The 20534-nt window shown below is 39.4% G+C and overlaps 1 protein-coding gene and 1 non-coding gene across 11 annotated transcripts in view; both read right to left on the minus strand.

Annotated features, from left to right (window-relative positions):
* CFAP91 (cilia and flagella associated protein 91) overlaps positions 1-20534 on the minus strand; it is a 130567-nt gene that overhangs the window by 22926 nt on the left and 87107 nt on the right. For 9 of the 10 annotated variants that reach the window (XR_009502929.1, XR_009502927.1, XR_009502928.1 and 6 more), the window contains 3 exons: positions 19267-19415; positions 18616-18707; positions 5896-6048 (listed from right to left, as the gene is read on the minus strand). Coding sequence is in view for 6 of the 10 variants with exons in the window: in XM_059921041.1 (XP_059777024.1) it covers positions 5897-6048; positions 18616-18707; positions 19267-19415 (393 nt within the window). In the remaining 4 variants the exon portion in view is untranslated. Of the gene's footprint in view, positions 1-5895; positions 6049-18615; positions 18708-19266; positions 19416-20534 lie in introns of those variants that run through there. The other variant, XM_059921042.1, reaches the window with a different exon arrangement.
* LOC132365615 (small nucleolar RNA SNORA31) lies at positions 5644-5774 on the minus strand. Its single transcript, XR_009503143.1, has one exon. It is a non-coding gene; the product is annotated as a small nucleolar RNA SNORA31 (small nucleolar RNA).

Genomic DNA, 20534 nt, shown 5'->3' on the forward strand with positions numbered 1-20534 from the left:
TGTGTATTTCTCTGGTGTCCATTGTAACTTCTCCTTTTTCATTTCTAATTTTATTGATTTGAGCCCTCTCTCTCTTTTTCTTGATGAGTCTGGTTAAAGGTTTATCAATTTTGTTTATCTTTTCAAAGAACCAGCTTTTAGTTTCATTGATCTTTTCTATTGTTTTCTTCATTTCTATTTCGTTTATTTCTGCTCTGATCTTTATGATTTCGTTCTTTCTACTAACTTTGGGTTTTGTTTGTTCTTCTTTCTCTAGTTGCTTTAGGTGTATGTTAGGTTGTTTATTTGAGATTTTTCTTGTTTCTTGAGGTATGATTGTATTGCTATAAAATTCCCTCTTAGAACTGCTTTTGCTGCATCCCATAGGTTTTTTTTTTTTAATGTATGTGCATACATGTGTGTGTACAGAAGATTCTTTGAGTCAGAGACAAGGACCACTTACTACTCACAGAAATAGCATCAACTATAGCAATAGTGTGTGTCAGTTTCTTGAGTATCAGTTCTCACAACGGTGATTTGGTGAGGGCTAGATGGCACATGCACATGTTTTGGGGTACAGTATGGATAAGGAACCCCATGGTGGGAAAGACAGACATTATATAGGGCTGCTGGATTCCTGTCCATATGAGAGAGAGAGAGAGAGAGAGAGAGAGAGAGAGAGAGAGAGAGAGAGAGAGAGAGGGAGAGGGAGAAAGAAAAAGAGAAACATCTTTGCTGTGGAGTACAAGAGAGTAAATTCCATTCCAGAGAGGGAGACTGATATTTTACTCTCCTGGGAGACGTCCTCCATCTGTGCTGTAAAAAAAGCTGCCCTCTCTGGATTGAAGTGTTTCATAGGTTTTGGGTTGTTGTGCTTTTGTTTTCATTTGTCTCTAGGTATTTTTTATTTCCTCTGATTTCTTCAGTGATCCATTGGTTGTTTTATTGCATACTGTTTAGCCTCCATGTGTTTGTTTTTATAGTTTTTTTTCTTGTAGTTGATTTCTAATCCCATAGTGTTGTGGTCAGAAAAGATGCTTGATATGATTTAAGTTTTCTTAAATTTACTGAGGCTCACTTTGTGGCCCAGCATGTGATCAGTCCTGGAGAAGAATGTGCCCTTGAGAAGAATGTGTATTCTGCTGCTTTTGAATGGCATGCTCTATAAATATCAATTAAGTCCACCTGGTCTAATGTGTCATTTAAGGCCTGTGGTTCCTTATTGATTTTCTTTCTGGATGATCTGTGCATTGATGAAAGGGGGGTTTTAAAGTCCCCCACTATTATTATGTGGGGGATTTCTCCTTTAATGGCTGTTACTATTTGCCTTATATATTGAGGTCCACCTATGTTGGGTCCATACATATTTACAATTGTTGTATCTTCTTCTTGGATTAATCCCTTGATCATTATGTAGTGTCCTTCTTTGTCTCTTGTAATAGTCTTTATTTTAAAGTCTGTTTTGTTTGATATGAATATTGCTACTCCAGCTTTCTTTTGATTTCCATTTACATGGAATTCCTTTTTCCATTCCCTTACTTTCAGTCTGTATGTGTCCCTATATCTGAAATGGGTCTTTTGTAGACAGCATATATATGAGTCTTGTTTTTGTATCCATTCAGCCAGCCTGTGTCTTTTGGTTGTGGCATATAATCCATTTATTTTTAAGGTAAATATTGATATGTATTTTCTTATTGCCATTTTGTTAATTGTTTTGGATTTGTTTTTGTAGGTCTTTTTTCTTCCCTTCCTCTTTTGTTCCCTTCTCTTGTGATTTGATGACTGACTTTAGTGTTGTGTTTGGATTTCTTTTCTTTTTTGTGTGTTTATCTATTGTAGATTTTTGGTTTGCCGTTCCCATGATGTTTTGATACAGCTGTCTATATATAAACAAAATTGTTTTGAGTTGCTGGTCTTTTAATTTCAAATGCATTTCCAATAGCCTGCATTTGTGCTCTCCTTTTCTCACGATTGCTGGTTTTGATATCCTATTTGTGTGTAGATGATTTCCTACCTTTACCATATGTTTGCCTTTACCGGTGAGTTTTTCCATTCATAATTTTCTTGTTTCTAATTGTGGCCTTTTCTTTTCCACCTAGAAAATTTCCTTCAGCATTTGTTGCAACGCTGGTCTGGTGGTACTGAATTCTCTTAGCTTTTGCTTGTCTGTAGAGCTTTTGATTTCTCTGTCAAATCTGAGAGCCTTGCTGGGTAGCTTATTCTTGGTTATTGGTTCTTCCTTTTCATCACTTCAAATATATCATGCGACTCCCCTCTGGCCTGCAGAGTTTCTGCTGAGAAATCAGCTGATAACCTTATGGGAATTTCCTTGTATGTTGTTTGTTGCTTTTAAGATTTTTTCTTTGTCTTTAATTTTGGTCAATTTCATCACTGTGTATCTTGGTGTATCCCTTCTTGGGTTTATTTTGCCTGGGACTCCCTGCACTTCCTGGACTTGGGTGACTGTTTCCTTTCCCATGTTAGGGAAGTTTTCAGCTATTATCTCTTCAAATGTTTTCTCAGGTCCTTTCTCTCTCTTCTCCTTCTGGGACCCCTATAAAGCAAGTATGTTGGTATGTTTAATGTTGTCCCAGAGGTCTCTTATACTGTCCTCATTTCTTCTCATTCTTTTTTCTTTATTCTGTTCCACAGCAGTGATTTCCACCATTCTTTCTTCCAGCTCACTTATCTGTTCTTCTGCCTCAGTTATTCTGTTATTGATTCCTTCTCATGTATCTTTCATTTCAGTTATTGTATTGTTCATCTCTGTTTGTTCTTTAAAGCTTCTAGCTCTTTGTTAAACACTTCTTGTATCTTCTCAATCTGTGCCTCCATTCTTTTTCTGAGATCTTGGATCATCTTTACTATCATTACTCTGAATTCTTTTTCAGGTAGACTGTCTATCTCCCCTTCACTTAGTTGTTCTTCTGGAGTTTTATCTTGTTCCTTCATCTGGGACATATTCCTCTACTGTCTCATTTTGTCTAACTTTCTGTAATTGCGGTTTCTGTTCTGCAGGCTGCAGGGTTGTAGTTCTTCTTGCTTCTGCTGCCTGCCCCCTGGTGGATGAGGCTAAGAGGCTTGTGTAGGCTTCCTGGTGGGAGGGACTGGTTCCTGCCCACTGGTGGGTGGAGCTGGCTCTTGTCCCTCTGATGGGCAGGGCCATGTCAAGGGGTGTGTTTATCAGGCAGCTGTGTGCTCGGGAAGACTTTAAGCAGCCTGTCTGCTGATGGGTGGGGCTGTGTTCCCGCCCTGTTGGTTGTTTGGCCTGAGGTGTCCCAGCACTGGAGCCTACAGGCTGTTGGGTGGGGCCAGGTCTTGGTGAGAAAATGGTGGCCTCCAGGAGGGCTCACGCCAATGAGTACTCCCCAGAACTATTGCCGCCAGTGTTTTTGTCCCTGCAGTGAGCCACAGGTGCCCGCCTCCACAGGAGACCCTCCAATACTAGCAGGTAAAACTACCCAGTCTCTTATGAGGTTACTGCTTTTCTCCCTGGTGCACACGGGACGCTGTGTGCACCCTCCAAGAGTGGAGTTTGTTTCCCCCAGTCCCGTGGAATTCCTGTGATCAAACCAATGATGGCCTTCAAAGCCAGATTCTCTGGGGGCTCCTCCTCCCATTGCCAGACCCCCAGGCTGGGGAGCCTGACATGGGGCTCAGAACCTTCATTCCTGTAGGTGAACTTGTGTGGTAAACTTATTTTCCAGTTTGTGGGTCACCCACCTGGCATGTATGGGATTTGACTTTATCATGGTCCTCCTACCATCTCATTGTGGCTTTTTCTTTGTCTTTGGATGTAGGGTATCTTTTTTGGTAAGTTCCAGTGTTCTTTCTTTTGTCAATTGTTGTTCAGCAGTTAGTTGTGACTTCAGTGTTTCCATAAGAAGAGGTGAACTCATGTCCTTCTACTCTGCCATCTTGTCTCAGCTGTGTGTCTAGGCTCATTGTTATAATTTTTACTATTGCCTTAAGTTAGCCCCCATCATCTCCTATCTTCCACCAGAAAGCTGGGTCTGTTTATATGTCCAGAGAATGCTGTGATATGCTGTCCAGATCACTGTTTCAGGACCAAGGCACTCAATTCTTCAGCTGCATGGAGAATTGGCTAGCAATGCCATGCACCTGAGCTCTTCCCAGTGCATACTCTCAGCTTCCTTCACTCACTCTCCAACATCAACCAGATGATAGGGAGAGACCCAAGGGACCTGACAGAGGAACTGCATTTCTAAGGCTGGTTTTTGACAATAATAAGAGGCAAAATGCTTTGATCCTTGAATTTATGTTATATAGATAGTATATAACATTATATGTAAATACATGGCTTATATCTTCAGTGATTTCAGAGGTTATTTATTTCATTATTAATAAAAAACAAAGGATTTTCTGCTGTAATTTTCAGCCATAGTTTGGTATTTAAGAATTCTTTATCAGTTTTCCCTCTACTCTCTTTCTTAACTGCCCCCTCATCTGAAACTTCCTTCCATGTGCCTCTGAGACTTAAGGTCCCAATAGATTTCCCTGCAGAAGGTCTCTTGGTCACATGTTCATGGGTAAACCTCAAGTGAAGCGAATTATTTGTATAAGATTATATAGTTAGAGGTAGAGCTACCAACACCCAAACCTTCTCAGTGCCAGGTGCAAATTTCCCCGTAAAGCCTTAGTGCCTTCCCTAACCTGAGAGCACACCCTCAAGGTCAAAATAGCAGATGATGTGCCTCTACCATGGGAGGGTTAAGGGAGAAGGTAGAGGCAAAAGGTTTACTCCGTTTCCCCTTCTCATGAGAATTTTACTTTGAACTGACCCTCTAGCTCTATTTTCCAGTAATGTGATAAGGTGGTATGTGTCAACTGTGTTACTAAGCAACACTACTTACTTAAGGTGAAAACGACCCCTGATTGGAACTAGCATCTGACTTGGAGGAATTATAAATAAGTTATTAATACCTAACAGGAAACTGTAACTTTGAGGTTTCCTGAGTGTGCTGACTTTTGTAACTGGGCAAATTCATTGGGGGGGGACCCTGGAAACTATGCTGATGGAATTATTACAAGAGATACTGGTCCAGGAGCATGTAAACCAGGGCAGCTCCTGCACCCACCCAATGCATCTGGTCTCTTTTCCTTGCACCTGAGCTTTGTAACCTGGGGGCTAAAGGAAATAGCTATGTGGTCTTCTGTGTGGATTCAGTGAGAGCTCCCACAGGAAGAGAAACAAACACCTAATGCTGCCCTGCTAGAAGCTGTGGGTCCTGTATTATATCTGTCTTTCTGAGTAGAGTGATACTCAAATCATACCAAATATGGCCTATGTTAGTCTTGTGAGTATGAATGTTTAGTTGCACCTAAGACCAGGCCCCTGGTTGATACTGCAGAGGGCATCAGGGCTAGAATTGGGCAGGCTGTGCCTCATGCCATGTTTATAGCTAGAACAGTGCGATGTGGAGTTAGACAAGGTACCCCCTAAGAACAAGCTTTTTTTTTTTTTTAATAACACTGACACATTTTGTAGCTTTATCTGTGATGGCATACAGTCATATGCTAAAAGAACCTATAAAAGTAATTTTGAGTCCCGTTTTCTGGTCACAGGAGTCCAACTGCTGTCATATCAACTCTGTTCTCTAACACTTTCAATAGCAGATTCCATAGAAATGCACTAATTTTTCCCCCTGTATTCCCCCATTCAATCTGGGCTGCCATAATCAGACAGACAGAAAGCACGAGGACACTTTTTTCTTGCATCTGTAGTGGAAACCTTAGCAGACAGTAACTGCTTCAGGCCTGTCAAATAGATGCATGACATGCACCAGTTTAAATGGGAATGCCTCATTTTCCATGTTAGGATTGTTAGAGTACAGCACAGAGCTGAATGGTGCTGCTTGTCCTCCTCTCTACTTCCAGATGGAAGAGCAAACTCACCTTAGCTGTTTTGCTCATTTTCAGTTTCTCCCTCAAGTAGCTCAGTGTCTGATGCTTGCTGTTGCTCAACAGAATGCTTCTCGAGCACGTCTTCCATGTGCCTGTGGATGACCTGATGGGCTGCGAGGATGTGCTTCTGCTGTGCATTCCTCACTGTGCCAAAGGGACAGAAGACTTATTACTCCGCAAGTTGGAACATATCATTCCCAAAGATTCTCAAGAGAGTAGTGACAGAAATGGTAACTTACTTTGCAAACCACATATTCTCTTACTTAAGCCTGACTGGATTAAAGAAAAATTACCTGCTCTCTGTTTTGGAAGGATACATTCCAAGGGTAACTCAACCCAAATCTTACTATTGCTGCTCCCCCTGTTCCGCTCTCTGCTCAGTCCAGTCCTGCTCCTCCCCACCAGGTTTGCCTACATTCTACTGCTTAGCAGCTTCCCTCACCTGGAATGCCTGCACTCTAAATCCTGCCCTTCTGCAAAGCCCAGCCCAAGTCCCAGCTCCTCCAGGAAGTCTCCTTTGACTGAGTCAGCCCACATTTACCATGACCACACTTGAGTTTGTACAAACCTATTGAGCACTGAAGTACTTCATGTGAGTTACATTTTGTTTACCTAGATTGTAAATGACTGACATAAAGGTAAAGACCTTGTTTCATACTTCTCTTTGAGCCTTAGTCCCTAATATGAAGGGTACTTGTTGAATGATGAGTTTCTGAGCTCCTGGCTTTAAAAGTTGGTCCTAGTTCCACATTCTAAGAATATTTATTACCAAGACTTAGTACATTAAGCATCCCGTTTGCCTTGGAAAGAAAGAGGTAATTGTGATGATGATGATGATGATGATGATGTCCTTACTCTGTGCCAGGCACTGTTTTAAGCAGTTGGCATATACTTACTTACTCATTTAAGCCACCCACAACCCTAAAAGAGAGTATTATTAATATCCCCATTTTCCGACACGGCAACTGAGACACAGAGAGATTAGGTAATTTGCCTAGTCATACAGCTAGTAAAGCATAATAAGCAGTACTGTGGATTCTGTGCTATTGAGGTGTCAGCTAGTTTATACAGGGTAAATCACATAGCAACTTACAACACTTCAGAGCAGTATGGTCGAAAGAATGGGGACTTTGGAGCCACACAGACCATGGTACAATCTGCAAACTGTATAATGTCTCTAAGCACTAATTTCTGTAACTGAAATATGAGAACACATCTATAGATGTTGTTGTAAGAAATTTAAATAAGGTATTTCTAAAAATGCTTAGTACATTGTCTGGAACTTACTTAGTATGCATTTAAACCTTGGTAGTTACTATTATTTTCATCTGTATAAAGGTCTTCAAGGTCATTCCCTTCCATGAACTTTTAGAAAAATGAGAGTTGGTGGATTAGGAAGACTCTGAGCTCACCTCCTCTCATGGGTACACCAAAATTACTATTTACAGAGAAACTACTGATGAGAAAGACCAGAACCTACCAGAAAAGACCTCTACAACTAAAGATATAAAGAAAGAACCTCAATAAGATGGGTAGGATGGGTGGAGTTGTGGTATACTCAAGAGCTGTACCCGTGGTAGGTGACCTACAAACAGGAAAATAACTAGAATTGCAGAGGTTCTCCCCAAGGAGTGAGGGGTCTGAGCCCCACATTGGGCTCCACAGCCCAGGGGTCCTGCACTGGAAAGATGAATACCCACAATATTTGGCTTTGAAGGCTAGTGGGGCTTTCTTTCAGGAGACCCTGTGGGCTGTGGGAAATAGAGACTCCACTCTTAAAAGGTACACACAAAATCGTATACACTGTGGCACCCAGGGCAGAAGCAGTAATTTGAAAGGACCCTGGGTCAGAACCACCCACGGATCTTGGCAAGTTTCCTGGGGTGGTAGGAGACAACTGGACCTCACCCTGGGGACACAGACACTCATGGTAACCATTTTGGGGAGCTTGTTCTACCACATGGACACTGGTGCTGGTGAGCACCATTTTGTAAACCTCCCTCTAGCTAGCTCATCAGCCTCAGGACCCAGTACTGCCCACACCCACCAGCCTGTAGGCACTGGTACTGGAATGCCTCAGGCCAAGCGACTAGCTGGGCAGGGACACAGCCCCACCTACCAGTGGGCAGGTTGCCTTAAAACACCCTGAGCCCACAGCCACTCATGGACATGGCCCTTCCACCAGAGCGCACAAGCACTAGAACTGGGACCCCCAGGGCCTGCAGCAAGAGACCTTAGGACCTGGCTCAACCCATCAGTCGGCTGGCACCAACCCCAGACCTGCTGGGCCCCAGCCCCACCCACCAGCAGGCCAATACCAGCTCTGAGACACTTTGGGCCCCTCAGCCAGCCTCCCCAGAATCTGGCCCCACTCACCAGACATGGAATGGATAAACAACAAGGTCCTACTGTAAAGCATAGGGAACTATATTCAATATCCTGTGATAAACCATAATGGAAAAGAATATAAAAAGAGAATGTATATATATGTACAACTGAATCACTTTGCTGTACAGCAGAAATTAACACAACATTGTAAATCAACTATTCTTCAATAAAAAAATAAGGCAGAACAGCAACAAAAAAAGGAACTCTAGAGAAGAATGGATGAACAGAGTGAGAGGTTAGAAGTTTTTAACAAAGAGTTAGAAAATATAGAGAACCAAACAGATGAAAATATAATAACTGAAATGAAAAATACACTAGAAGGAATCAACAGTAGATTAAGTAATACAGAGGAATGGTTCCATAAGCTGTAAGACAGAGTAGTGGAAATCATTCAAGCTGAATAGAAAAAAAGAATAAAAAGAAATGAGGACAGTTAAAGAGACCTCTGGGAAAACATCACCCATACTAACATTTACATTACAGGGGTCCCAGAAGGAGAAGACAGAGAAAGGGACGGAGAACATATATGAAGACAAAACAGCTGCAAACTTCCCTAACCTGTGAAATGAAACAAACATGCAAGTCTAGCAAGCACGGAGAGTCCCAAAGATGATCAACCCAAAGAGGACCACACCAAAACACTCTGTAATTAAAATGGCAAAAATCAAAGATGATAAAGGGATATTATTAAAAGTAGCAAGGGAAAAGCAACAAGTTATGTACTAGGGAACTCCCATAAGGCTATCAGATGACTTTTCAGCAGAAACTCTCCAGGTCAGAAAAGAGTGGCAAGATAGAGCTGAAGTGATGAAAGGGAAAACCTACAACCAAGAATGCTCTACTTGGCAAGTCTTTCATTCAGATTTGATGGAGAGATCAAAAGTTTTACAGACAGGCAAAAGCTAAAAGAGTTCAGTACCACCAAATCAGCTTTGCAAGAAATGTTAAAGGGACTTCTCTAAGTGAAAAAGAAAAGACCACAACTAGAAACATGAAAATTATGAAAAGAAAAAGCTCATTGGTAAAGGTAAGTATATAGTCAAGGTAGTAAATCAACCACATACAAAGCTAGTAAGAGGGTTAAAAGACAAAAGTAGTGGGCTTCCCTGGTGGTGCAGTGGTTGAGAGTCTGCCTGCTAATGCAGGGGACACGGGTTCGAGCCCTGGTCTGGGAAGATCCCACATGCCACGGAGCAGCTGGGCCCGTGAGCCACAACTACTGAGCCTGCGCGTCTGGAGCCTGTGCCCCGCAACGGGAGGGGCCGCGATGGTGAAAGGCCCGTGCACCGCGATGAAGAGCGGTCACCGCACCGCGATGAAGAGTGGCCCCCGCTTGCCGCAACTAGAGAAAGCCCTCACACGAACCGAAGACCCAACACAACCAAAAAAATAAAAAAAATAAAAAAAAAAAAAAAGACAAAAGTAGTAAAATCACCTATATCCACAATAAGCAGTTAAGGGATGCACAAAACTAGATATAAAATACGATGACAGGGCTTCCCTGGTGGCGCAGTGGTTGAGAATCTGCCTGCCAATGCAGGGGATGCAGGTTCGAGCCCTGGTCTGGGAAGATCCCACATGCCGCGGAGCAACTCGGCCCGTGAGCCACAATTACTGAGCCTGCGCGTCTGGAGCCTGTGCTCGGCAACGAGAGGCCGCGATAGTGAGAGGCCCGCGCACTGCGATGAAGAGTGGCCCCCGCTTGCCACAACTAGAGAAAGCCCTCGCACAGAAACGAAGACCCAACACAGCCATACATACATACATACATACATAAATTAAAAAAAGAATGTAAGCAGACAAGAATAGCATTAAAAAATAATAATAAAAAAAAATACGATGACAAAAACAATAATTGTGAAGGGAGGGGAGTAAAAATGCAGAGTTGTTAAAATGTGTTAGAAATTAAGAGATAAGCACTTAAAATAATCATATATAGATACAGATAGACCTATATACATCTATGTATAAACCTGATGGTAACTATAAACCAAAAATGTATAATAGATACACACAAAAAAAGAGACAGGAAGCCAAACAACACTGAAAACAATCATCAAATCACAGGAGAAGAGAAGGAAAGAAGAAAAGAACAAAAAAGAATTACAAAAAACAACCCCAAGGCAATTAAAAAATGGCAATACCTACCTGTCCATAATTACTTTAAATGTAAGTGGACTAAATTCTCTGATCAAAAGACATACAGTGACTGAATGTATACAAAAATAAGAGCCATATATATACTGCCTACAAGAGACTCAGTTGAGATCTAAAGACATACACAGACTGAAAGTGAGAGGATGGAAAAAGTTATTACATGCAAAAAGAAATCAACAGGAAGCCCGGGTGCAATACTTATATCAGACAAAATAGACATTAAAACAAAGACAGAAGAGCCAAAGAAGGAGACATTACATAATAATCAAGGGATTAATCCAAGAAGAAAACATAACATTTCTAAATATATATGCACCCAACACAGGAACACTTAAACATATATTAACAGATGTAAAGGGAGAAAATCAACAGTAGCACATAATACTAGGAACTTTGTGTGTGTGTGTGTGTGTTAAAGAATTTACTAATTTATTTTACAGCAAGACCTATAATATGGGTCCCTCTGTCACAGGCAATGAAAACAGGCAATCCCTACTGAGGAATGAAATTATTCAGAAATTTCTCTGCAACAAAATACAAACAGATTTTCTGCAAGAATAGTTTTCTCTTCATCTAGAAATTTACATATTTATAGAAAACCCACAGACATTTTAATCTTTACTCTCTCTTTTGACTCCATCCAGGTTTCCAATACAGTAAGTCCCCTACATGTGAACCTTCAAGTTGTGAACTTTCAAAGATGCGAAAATGCCCCTGTGTGCCAACTGTTGTACTGTTCTACTGTACTTTTTGAAGTACTGTACTGTAAGATTAAAAATGTTTTCTATATTTTTTGTGTTTTTTATGTATTATTTGTGTGAAAAGTATTATAAATCTATTACAGTACAGTACTATGTAGTTGATTGTGTTAGTTGGGTACCTAGGCTAACTTTGTTGGACTTATGAACAAATTGGACTTACGAACATGCTCTCGGAATGCAACTCCTTTGTATGTAGGGGACTTACTGTACTAGGGACTTTAACACCCCACTTACATCAATGGACAGATCATCCACACAGAAAATTAATAAGGAAACACTGGCCTAAACGTCACACTAGACCAGATGGACTAAATAGATATTTATATAGAACACGTATTCCAAAAGCAGCAGAATACACATTCTTTGCAAGTGCACATGAAACATTCTCCAGGGTAAATTACATGCTAGGCCACAAAACAAGTCTCAGTAAATTTAAGAAAACTGAAATCTTATCAAGCATCTTTTCTGATCACAGCTCTATGAGACTAGAAACCAACTAAACAACCAATGGATCACTGAAGGGATCACTGAAGAAATCAAAGAAGAAATTTTTAAAAAATACATGGAGACAAATGAAATAAAAAATGCAGTGAGCTGAAATCTCTGGGATGCTGCAAAAGCAGCTCTAAGAGGAAAGTTTATAGTGATACAGGCCTACTTCAGGAAAGAAAAGTCTCAGATAAAGAACCTAACCTTACACCTAAAGCAACTAGAAAAAGAAGAACAAACAAAAGTTAGTAGAAGGAAAGAAATCATAAAGATCCGTGAAGAAATAAATAAAATAGAGCCTATTTCTAAAAAAGTAGAAAAGATTAATGAAACTACGAGCTGTTTCTTTGAAAAGATAAACAAAATTGATAAATCCTTTATGCAACTCATCAAGAAAAAAAGAAAGGGCCCAAGTAAATAAAATCAGAAAAGAGAAAGGGAAGCAACTATATGGCAATAAAATGGACAACCTGGAAGAAATGGACAGATTCTTAGAAAGGTATAACCTTCCAATACTGAACCAGGAAGAAATAGAAAATATAAACAGACCAATCATAAGTAAAGAAATTGAAAATGTAATTAAAAATCTTCCAAGAAACAAAAGTCCAGGACCAGATGGCTTCACAGGTGAAGTCTATCAAACATTTAGAGAAGAGCTAACACCCATCCTTCTCAAACTCTTCCAAAAAATTGCAGAGGGAGAAACACTCCCAAGATTATTCTACAAGGCCACCATCACCCTGATACCAAAACCAGACAAAGATATCACACAAAAAATAAAATTACAGACCAATATCACTGATGAACATAGATGCAAAAATCCTCAACAAAATACTAGCAATCACAATCCAACAACACATTAAAAGGATCATACACAATGATCAAGTGGGATTTATCCCAGGGAAACAAGGATTCTTCAATATTACGCAGATCAATCAGTGTGATACACCATATTAACAAATTAAAGAATAAAAACCATATGATCATCTCAGTAGATGCAGAAAAAGCTTTTGACAAAATTCAACACCATTTATGATAAAAACTCTCCAGAAAATGGGCACAGAGGGAACCTATCTCAACATAATAAAGGCCATATATGACAAACCCACAGCAAACATTCTCAATGGTGAAAAACTGAAAGCATTTCCTCTAAAATCAGGAAAAAGACAAGGATGTCCACTCTTACCACTATTATTCAACATAGTTTTGGAAGTCCTAGCCATGGCCATCAGAGAAAAAAAATACAAATTAGAAAAGAAAAAAAAACTGTCACTGTTTGCAGATGACATGATAATATACCTAAAAAATCCTAAAGATGCCACCAGAAAACTACTAGAACTAATCAATGAATTTGGTAAAGTTACAGGATACAAAACTAATACACAGAAATCTCTTGCATTCCTATACACTAACAACAAATGATCAGAAAGAGAAATTAAGGAAACAATCCCATTTACCACTGCAACAAAAAGAATAAAATACCTAGGAATAAACCTACCTAAGGAGGCAAAAGACCTGTACACAGAAAACTATAAAACACTGATGAAAAAAATCAAAGATGATACAAACAGATGGAGAGTTATACCATGTTCTTGGATTGGAAGAATCAATATTGTGAAAATGACTATACTACCCAAAGCAATCTACAGATTCAATGCAATCCCTATCAAATTACCAATGGCATTTTTCACAGAATTAGAACAAAAAATTTTACAATTTGTATGGAAACACAAAAGACCCTGAATAGCCAAAGCAATCCTGAGAACGAAAAACAAAGCTGGAGGAATCAGGCTCCCCAACTTCAGACTATACTACAAAACTACAGTAATCAAGACAATATGGTACTGGCACAAAACCAGAAATATAGATCAATGGAACAGGATAGAAAGCCCAGAGATAAACCCAGGCACTTATGGTAAATTAATCTATGACACAGGAGGTGAGGATATACAATGGAGAAAAGACAGTCTCTTCAATAAGTGGTGTTGTGAAAACTGGACAGCTACATGTAAAAGAACGAAATTAGAACATTCTCTAACACCATACACAAGAATAAACTCAAAATGGATTAAAGACCTAGGATGTAAGAGCAGATACTATAAAACTCCTAGAGGAAAACAAGCAGAACACTCTTTGACATAAATCACAGCAATATCTTTTTGGATCCACATCCTAGATTAATGAAAATAAAAACAAACATTAAAAAATGGGACATAATTAAACTCAAAAGCTTTTGCTTTTTGAGCACAGGAAACCATAAAAAAAAAGACAACCCACAGAATGGGAGAAAATATTTGCAAACGAAGCAACTGACAAGGGATTAATCTCCAAAATATACAAACAGCTCATGCAGCTCAATATTAAAAAAAACCCAATCAAAAAATGGGCAGAAGATCTAAATACTCATTTCTCCAAAGAAGACATATGGATGGCCAAAAAGTAGATGAAAATATGCTCAACATCACTAATTATTAGAGAAATGCAAATCAAAACTACAATGAGGTACCACCTCACACCAGAATGGCCAGAATGGCCATCATCAAAAAGTCTACAAACAACAAATGCTGGAGAGGGTGTGGAGAAAAGGGAACCCTCCTACACTGTTGGTGGGAATTTAAATTGGTACAGCCCCTATGGAGAACAGTATGGAGGTTCCTTAAAAAAATAAAAATAGAACTACCATATGACCCAGAAATCCCACTCCTGGGCATATATCTGGAGACAACCACAATTCAAAAAGATACATGCACCCCAATGTTCATTGCAACACTATTTACAACAGTGAAGACACTGAAGCAACCTAAATGTCCATTGACAGAGGAATGGATAAAGAACATGTGGTACATATATACAATGGAATACCACTCAGCCATAAAAAAATAATGCCATATTCAGAAACATGGCATTATCATACTAACTGAAGAAAGTCAGACAAATACAAATATCATATGATATCCCTTATATGTGGACTATAAAAAAATGATACAAATGAACTTCTTTACAAAACAGAAACAGACTCAAACTTGAAAAACAAAGTTATGGTTACCAAAGGGGAAAGATGGTGGCGGCGGGGATAAATTAGGAGTTTGGGATTAACACACTATTATATATAAAATAGCTAACCAACAAGGATCTACTGTATAGCACAGGGAAATCTACTCAATATTCTGTAATAACCTATATGGGGAAAGAATCTGAAAAAGAATGGATATATGTATATGTATAACTAAATTACCTTGGTGTACACCTGAAACCAACACAATGTTGTAAATCAACTATATTCTAATATAAAATAAAAATTTAAAAAACAAACTGAAGAATAAAAGCCATACGATCATCACAATAGATGCAGAAAAAGCTTTTGACAAAATTCAACATCCATTTATGATAAAAAACCTCCTCCACAAAGTGGGTGCAGAGGGAACATACGTCAACATAATAAAGGCCATATATGAATTAAATGAAAAATGAATTAAACACCTAAATGTAAGACCAGAAAGCATAAAACTCCTAGAAGAAAACACAGGCAGACACACTGACATATACTGTAGCAATATTTTTTGGCTCTGTCTCCTAAGGCAAAGGAAACAAAAGCAAAAATAAATAATTGGGACCTAATTAAACTTAAAAGCTTTTTGCACAGCAAAGGAAATCACTGACAAAATGAAAAGACAACCTACTGAATGGGAGAAATATTTGCAAATGATAAGACCAATAAAGTTATCCAAAATATATAAATAGCTCATACAACTCAGTATCAGAAAAACAAACCCAGTTAAAAAATGGGCAGACGATTTGAATAAACATTTTTTTTTGGCCGTGGCATGTGAGATCTTAGTTCCCCAACCAGGGATCAAACTCACACCCCCTCCAGTGGGAGTGCAGAGTCTTAACCACTGGACTGCAAGGGAAGTCCCTTGAATAAACATTTTTTTAAAAAGAAGACATACAGATGGCCAACAGGCACATGTAAAGATGCTCAACATTGCTAATCATCAGAGAAATGCAAATGAAACCCACAGTGAGATATCACCTCACACGTGTCAGAAGGGCTATCATCAGAAAGACCACAAATAACAAATGCTGGAGAGGGTGTGGAGAAAAGGGAACCCTCATGCAATGTCAGTGGGAATGTAAATTGATGCAACCACTTTGGAGAACAGTATGGAGGTTCCTCAGAAAAGTAAAAATAGAACTACCATATGACCCAGCAGTCTCACTCCTGGGTATATATCTGAAGAAATGAAAATACTAATTGGAGAAGATACATGTACCCCAATGTTCATAGCAGCATTATTTACAATAGCCAAGAAATGGAAGCAACCTAAGCGTCCATTAATAGAGGAATGGATAAAAAGACATGGTGTGTGTGTGTGTACACACACACACACACACACACAATGGAATACTACCTAGCCATAAACAGAATGAAATTTTGCCATTTGCAACAACATGGATCAACCTGGAAGGTATTATGCTTCGTGAAGTAAGTCAGAAAGAGAAAGACAAATACTGTATGTTTCCACTACATGTGGAATCTAACAAATCAAACAAACAAATGAATTTAACAAAGCAGAAACAGATCCACAAATATAGAGAACAAACTAGTGGTTACCAGTGAGGAAAGGGGAAGTTGGGAGGGGCAAGATAGGGGTAGGGGATTAAGAGGTACAAACTACCACATATAAAATAAATAAGCTACAAGGATATATTGTACAGCACAGGGAATATAGCCAAAATTTTATAATAACTTTAAATGGAGTATAATCTGTAAAATTTTAAATCACTTTGTTGTACACCTGAAACTAATATAATGTTATAAATCAACTAGACCTCAATAAAAAAAATTTTTTTTAATTCATCCAAATAAAAATTAATAATGAGATATCTCAAACAGTCTGTATGTAATATTACTTAATTTGGGGTAAAGAGTATCTATAACACATGGATGTCTTATTTGGAAAGAGAAACAAAATGTCCTAGTGCGTGCTCCCTGTCCAGGTGGCTTTCTTCATTTGGGCTACATCCACACAAAGGGAAGAAGTTAGGACTTGCCCAGCTTGCCCACAGACAAGTCCCACTGATTCCTTTACATCTTGTGCCCGCTCCAGCTCCTCCCCCTCAGAGCCAGGAGAAGCTGGGGAGGGGGGTCACAAACTAGTAACTATTAAACAGAGGATTTCCCCCCTCCTTCAATTCCCTCAGGTGGAACTGATCTGAAGCAGGTTGGCCTCACCTTGGACAGAGGAGGAGAAAGGAGTTGCATATTTTCTTAAGGATCTAGAAAACATAAGATCCCTTTTATAATATAAGGTGATACAAAAATATTATTTGATTTAATTTAACAAAATAAATTTTGTTGGTAGAGGCACTATCATACACTGTTGATGGGAGTATGAATTAGAACAATCTTTTTGTGGGGGCAGTTTGGTGGTATCTATCAAAATATGAAACACACCTTATTTCCAGCACTGTACTGCTAGGAGTTCACTCTCAGAAGCATGACCAGAGTGTTCACTGCTATTTACAGGAAAACACACTGGGAACAAACTAGATGCTGATTGCTGGGGTGGGTGCTGGTTTAAAAATTAAAGTACAGTCATGTAATGGGAAAACAAGATATTTCTTTGTTCTCGTCCAATGCATTAGAACTACCATTCCTTTCTCACTGGTTACGTGATCTTAAATATTAACACTTCTCTTAAACCTGTCTAGAATTCCCCTGCAAACTCTAAAGCCTCCCAAGCTCTTATTTCACTTAAATATTAATCTTCCAGTTGCATCCTTCCCTCTGGGATCAGGACTGTCACCAAGAGTCTGAAAGCTCCGGAAGAACACTGTTTTTAAAAACATATTTTTTTCTCCTTCTCTATTGACTAAAAGCATCAATCTTTAAAAACATGCCACTTTTGGCAAACGATAAGTGAGGATATTTATACTGAGATCAGTCCTGGCAGGAACAGGAGATATTGTGACTCAGGCAGAGCTGCAGAGTCAATTTAGGTCTGTCAGGCTTCCCAGCTTTTCAACACCTGCCTTGCATGTGCCCTGCCTGCAAAAGGCTACTACAGTTGGAAAACCCTGTATATTCTCAACATTTGCTTTATATTGAAAAAAAATCAAATTACAAAATACAAACTTATGGTTACCAAAGGGGAAAGAGGTGGGGGAGGGATAAATTAGGAGTATGGGATTAACATATACACGCAAGTATATATAAAACAGATAAACAACAACAATTCACTGTTATAGCCTGGGGAACAAAATTCAGTATCTTGTAATAACCTACAGTGGAAAAGAATTAGAAGAGATATATATATATATATATATATATATATATATATATATATATATATATATATATATATATATATAATAAACTGAATCACTTTGCTGTACACCTGAAACTAACATAATATTGTAAATCAACTATATTTCAATAAAAACCAAACCAAAACAAAACAACAACAAAAACCAAAATACACCTCTTCTGGGAACTTGGGAACTGCCTCTCTCTCTTTTTTTTTTTTTTAAATTGGAGTGTAGTTGCTTTACAATGGTGTGTTAGTTTCTGCTGTAGAAAAAGTGAATCAGCTATATGTATACATACATACCCTCCCTCTCGAGCCTCCCTCCTACCACCACCCCTCCATCCCACCCCTCAGGAACCGCCTCTTCAAGAAGGTTTGGATTTTGATGCTCCGTCAAACTTATTAGAACTGCACCCATCCATACTAGAGGTGATTATATTCTGCAGTCAGACAGCATCGAGAGAACCTGACAACTCTGAAATAAGAAAATTCAGTGATTCTTCAGAATTTTCCCCGTACCTCTGCTCAGTTTTAAATCTCTGGAATATTGAAAATAGTTTCTATCTTTAAAAAGATCATCACGTGAAGCATTTACATTGGCTTACCCTTTTCTTTGACAAAGTCCTTTTGCAACTCTGGGATCAGGAAACTATAAACCAACTCGGCAACAATCTCCTCTGACTGAAGCTGAGTTCGACTGAAAAATAAAAAACAAATTAAACGAGTATTTCCTTTGTTGCCTTACTTGAGCTGCCGATTTATAGTTGGATCCTCCTTGTTTGTGTAAGGAACTCCACTGCTCAAATCCCACCACTGCCTTTTCCTTAAGTGATCTGAAATAGCACATTCCTGGTGAGTTTGGTTAACTCCATGGAAAATCCAAATTTGTCCTTCACTTACCCTGCCTACCAGGAAGGGAGTGTTAGAGATACAACTTATAAATGGAAGCCAGAAACCCTGTGGTGATGTCCAAGTAAAATTGGACATACTTATTCACATTGCTTTCATGCTTTGTGGTATTCTAAAAGTAAGAAATATGAAAGTGCTCCAGGCTGCAGAGGATAACTGAAAATTCTATTCCCAATGCTCTTACCATACAAAGGTACAGGCCTGCTGGCTGCTGCCAAAACAATGCATACTGAAGCATGAGTTATATATTTGTTTCTCCTTGGTGGTGAAATCTTAAGCTCTTGAAAAATACATATGAGTAACAGCAAAAGGCTGTCCATCCCACCATCTGTCCCCTTGGTACACACCGGCTTTCCATTTCATAAGCAATGTCATTGATTTCCTCAGCCATCTTCTCTATTTCTGCCCTGGCTTGTTCTTCTGCAGTAGTCTCTTCAGTGTTCAGTATTATATCCTCCAGATAGGAAGTTACAGTACTTTGGTGAACTTTAATTACCTGCAAAACCCCAAAATACTCCAGTTACTCAGAACAGGAATGCTACTACCGTACACAAGAAAAATGCATGAACATTGGTTGACTTTTTTAGCACATCTACTTCATTCATCAGTAGTCCCCTCAATTCATTATTCTTTTTTTTAAAACTATAGATGGTCTGTTTCTAATCCACCGATCTACCCACTCTGGGCAGCCCCTTCCTATCTGGCTCATTTTAGAATTACGGGGTGGGCAATACAACACTGCAGAAAGATCATGGGCTTGAGTCAATAACCCTGTTTTGGATCCTGGCTTTGTTCTTACCAGCAATGTAATTTGGTCAAGCTACCTAACTGTGGCAGAGACTAAGATGTATTACACAATGTCCTTTCTTTATTCCTCTTAAAGGATTCTTACAGGGAAAGACGTAGCTTTTTTTTTTTTTTTTTTTTCTCTTTTCATTTCTCATTTCATGGGGACAAAATGCACCAGTCATCTTAAACTGCCAAGAGGGTCACACCCAAGGGACAGAAAAGCAGGAAGCTAGAAGGATCCTGGGTCTCTGGTGAATTTTTTTAACTTTTTTAATCTTTTCAGCCCTGGACTGCTTCTTTTTAAAGCTTTCTTGAAAGAATATAGAATATACATTTAGAAAAGTGCAGAACAGGGAGATCAGCTCAGTGCTTTGTGACCACCTAGAGGGGTGGGATAGGGAGGGTGGGAGGGAGGGAGATGCAAGAGGGAAGAGATATGGGAACATATGTATATGTATAACTGATTTACTTTGTTATAAAGCAGAAACTAACACACCATTGTAAAGCAATTATACTCCAATAAAGATGTTAAAAAAAAAAAAAAAAGGGGCTTCCCTGGTGGCGCAGTGGTTGAGAATCTGCCTGCCGATGCAGGGGACACGGGTTCGAGCCCTGGTCTGGGAAGATCCCACATGCTGCGGAGCAACTAGGCCCGTGAGCCACAACTACTGAGCCTGTGCGTCTGGAGCCTGTGCTCCGCAACAAGAGAGGCCGCGATAGTGAGAGGCCCGCGCACCGCGATGAAGAGTGGCCTCCGCTTGCCGCAACTGGAGAAAGCCCTCGCACAGAAACGAAGACCCAACACAGCCAAAAATAAAAATAAATA

The sequence above is a fragment of the Balaenoptera ricei genome, chromosome 4 (genome assembly GCF_028023285.1).
Source record: "Balaenoptera ricei isolate mBalRic1 chromosome 4, mBalRic1.hap2, whole genome shotgun sequence".
NCBI classification, from domain to species: domain Eukaryota; kingdom Metazoa; phylum Chordata; class Mammalia; order Artiodactyla; family Balaenopteridae; genus Balaenoptera; species Balaenoptera ricei.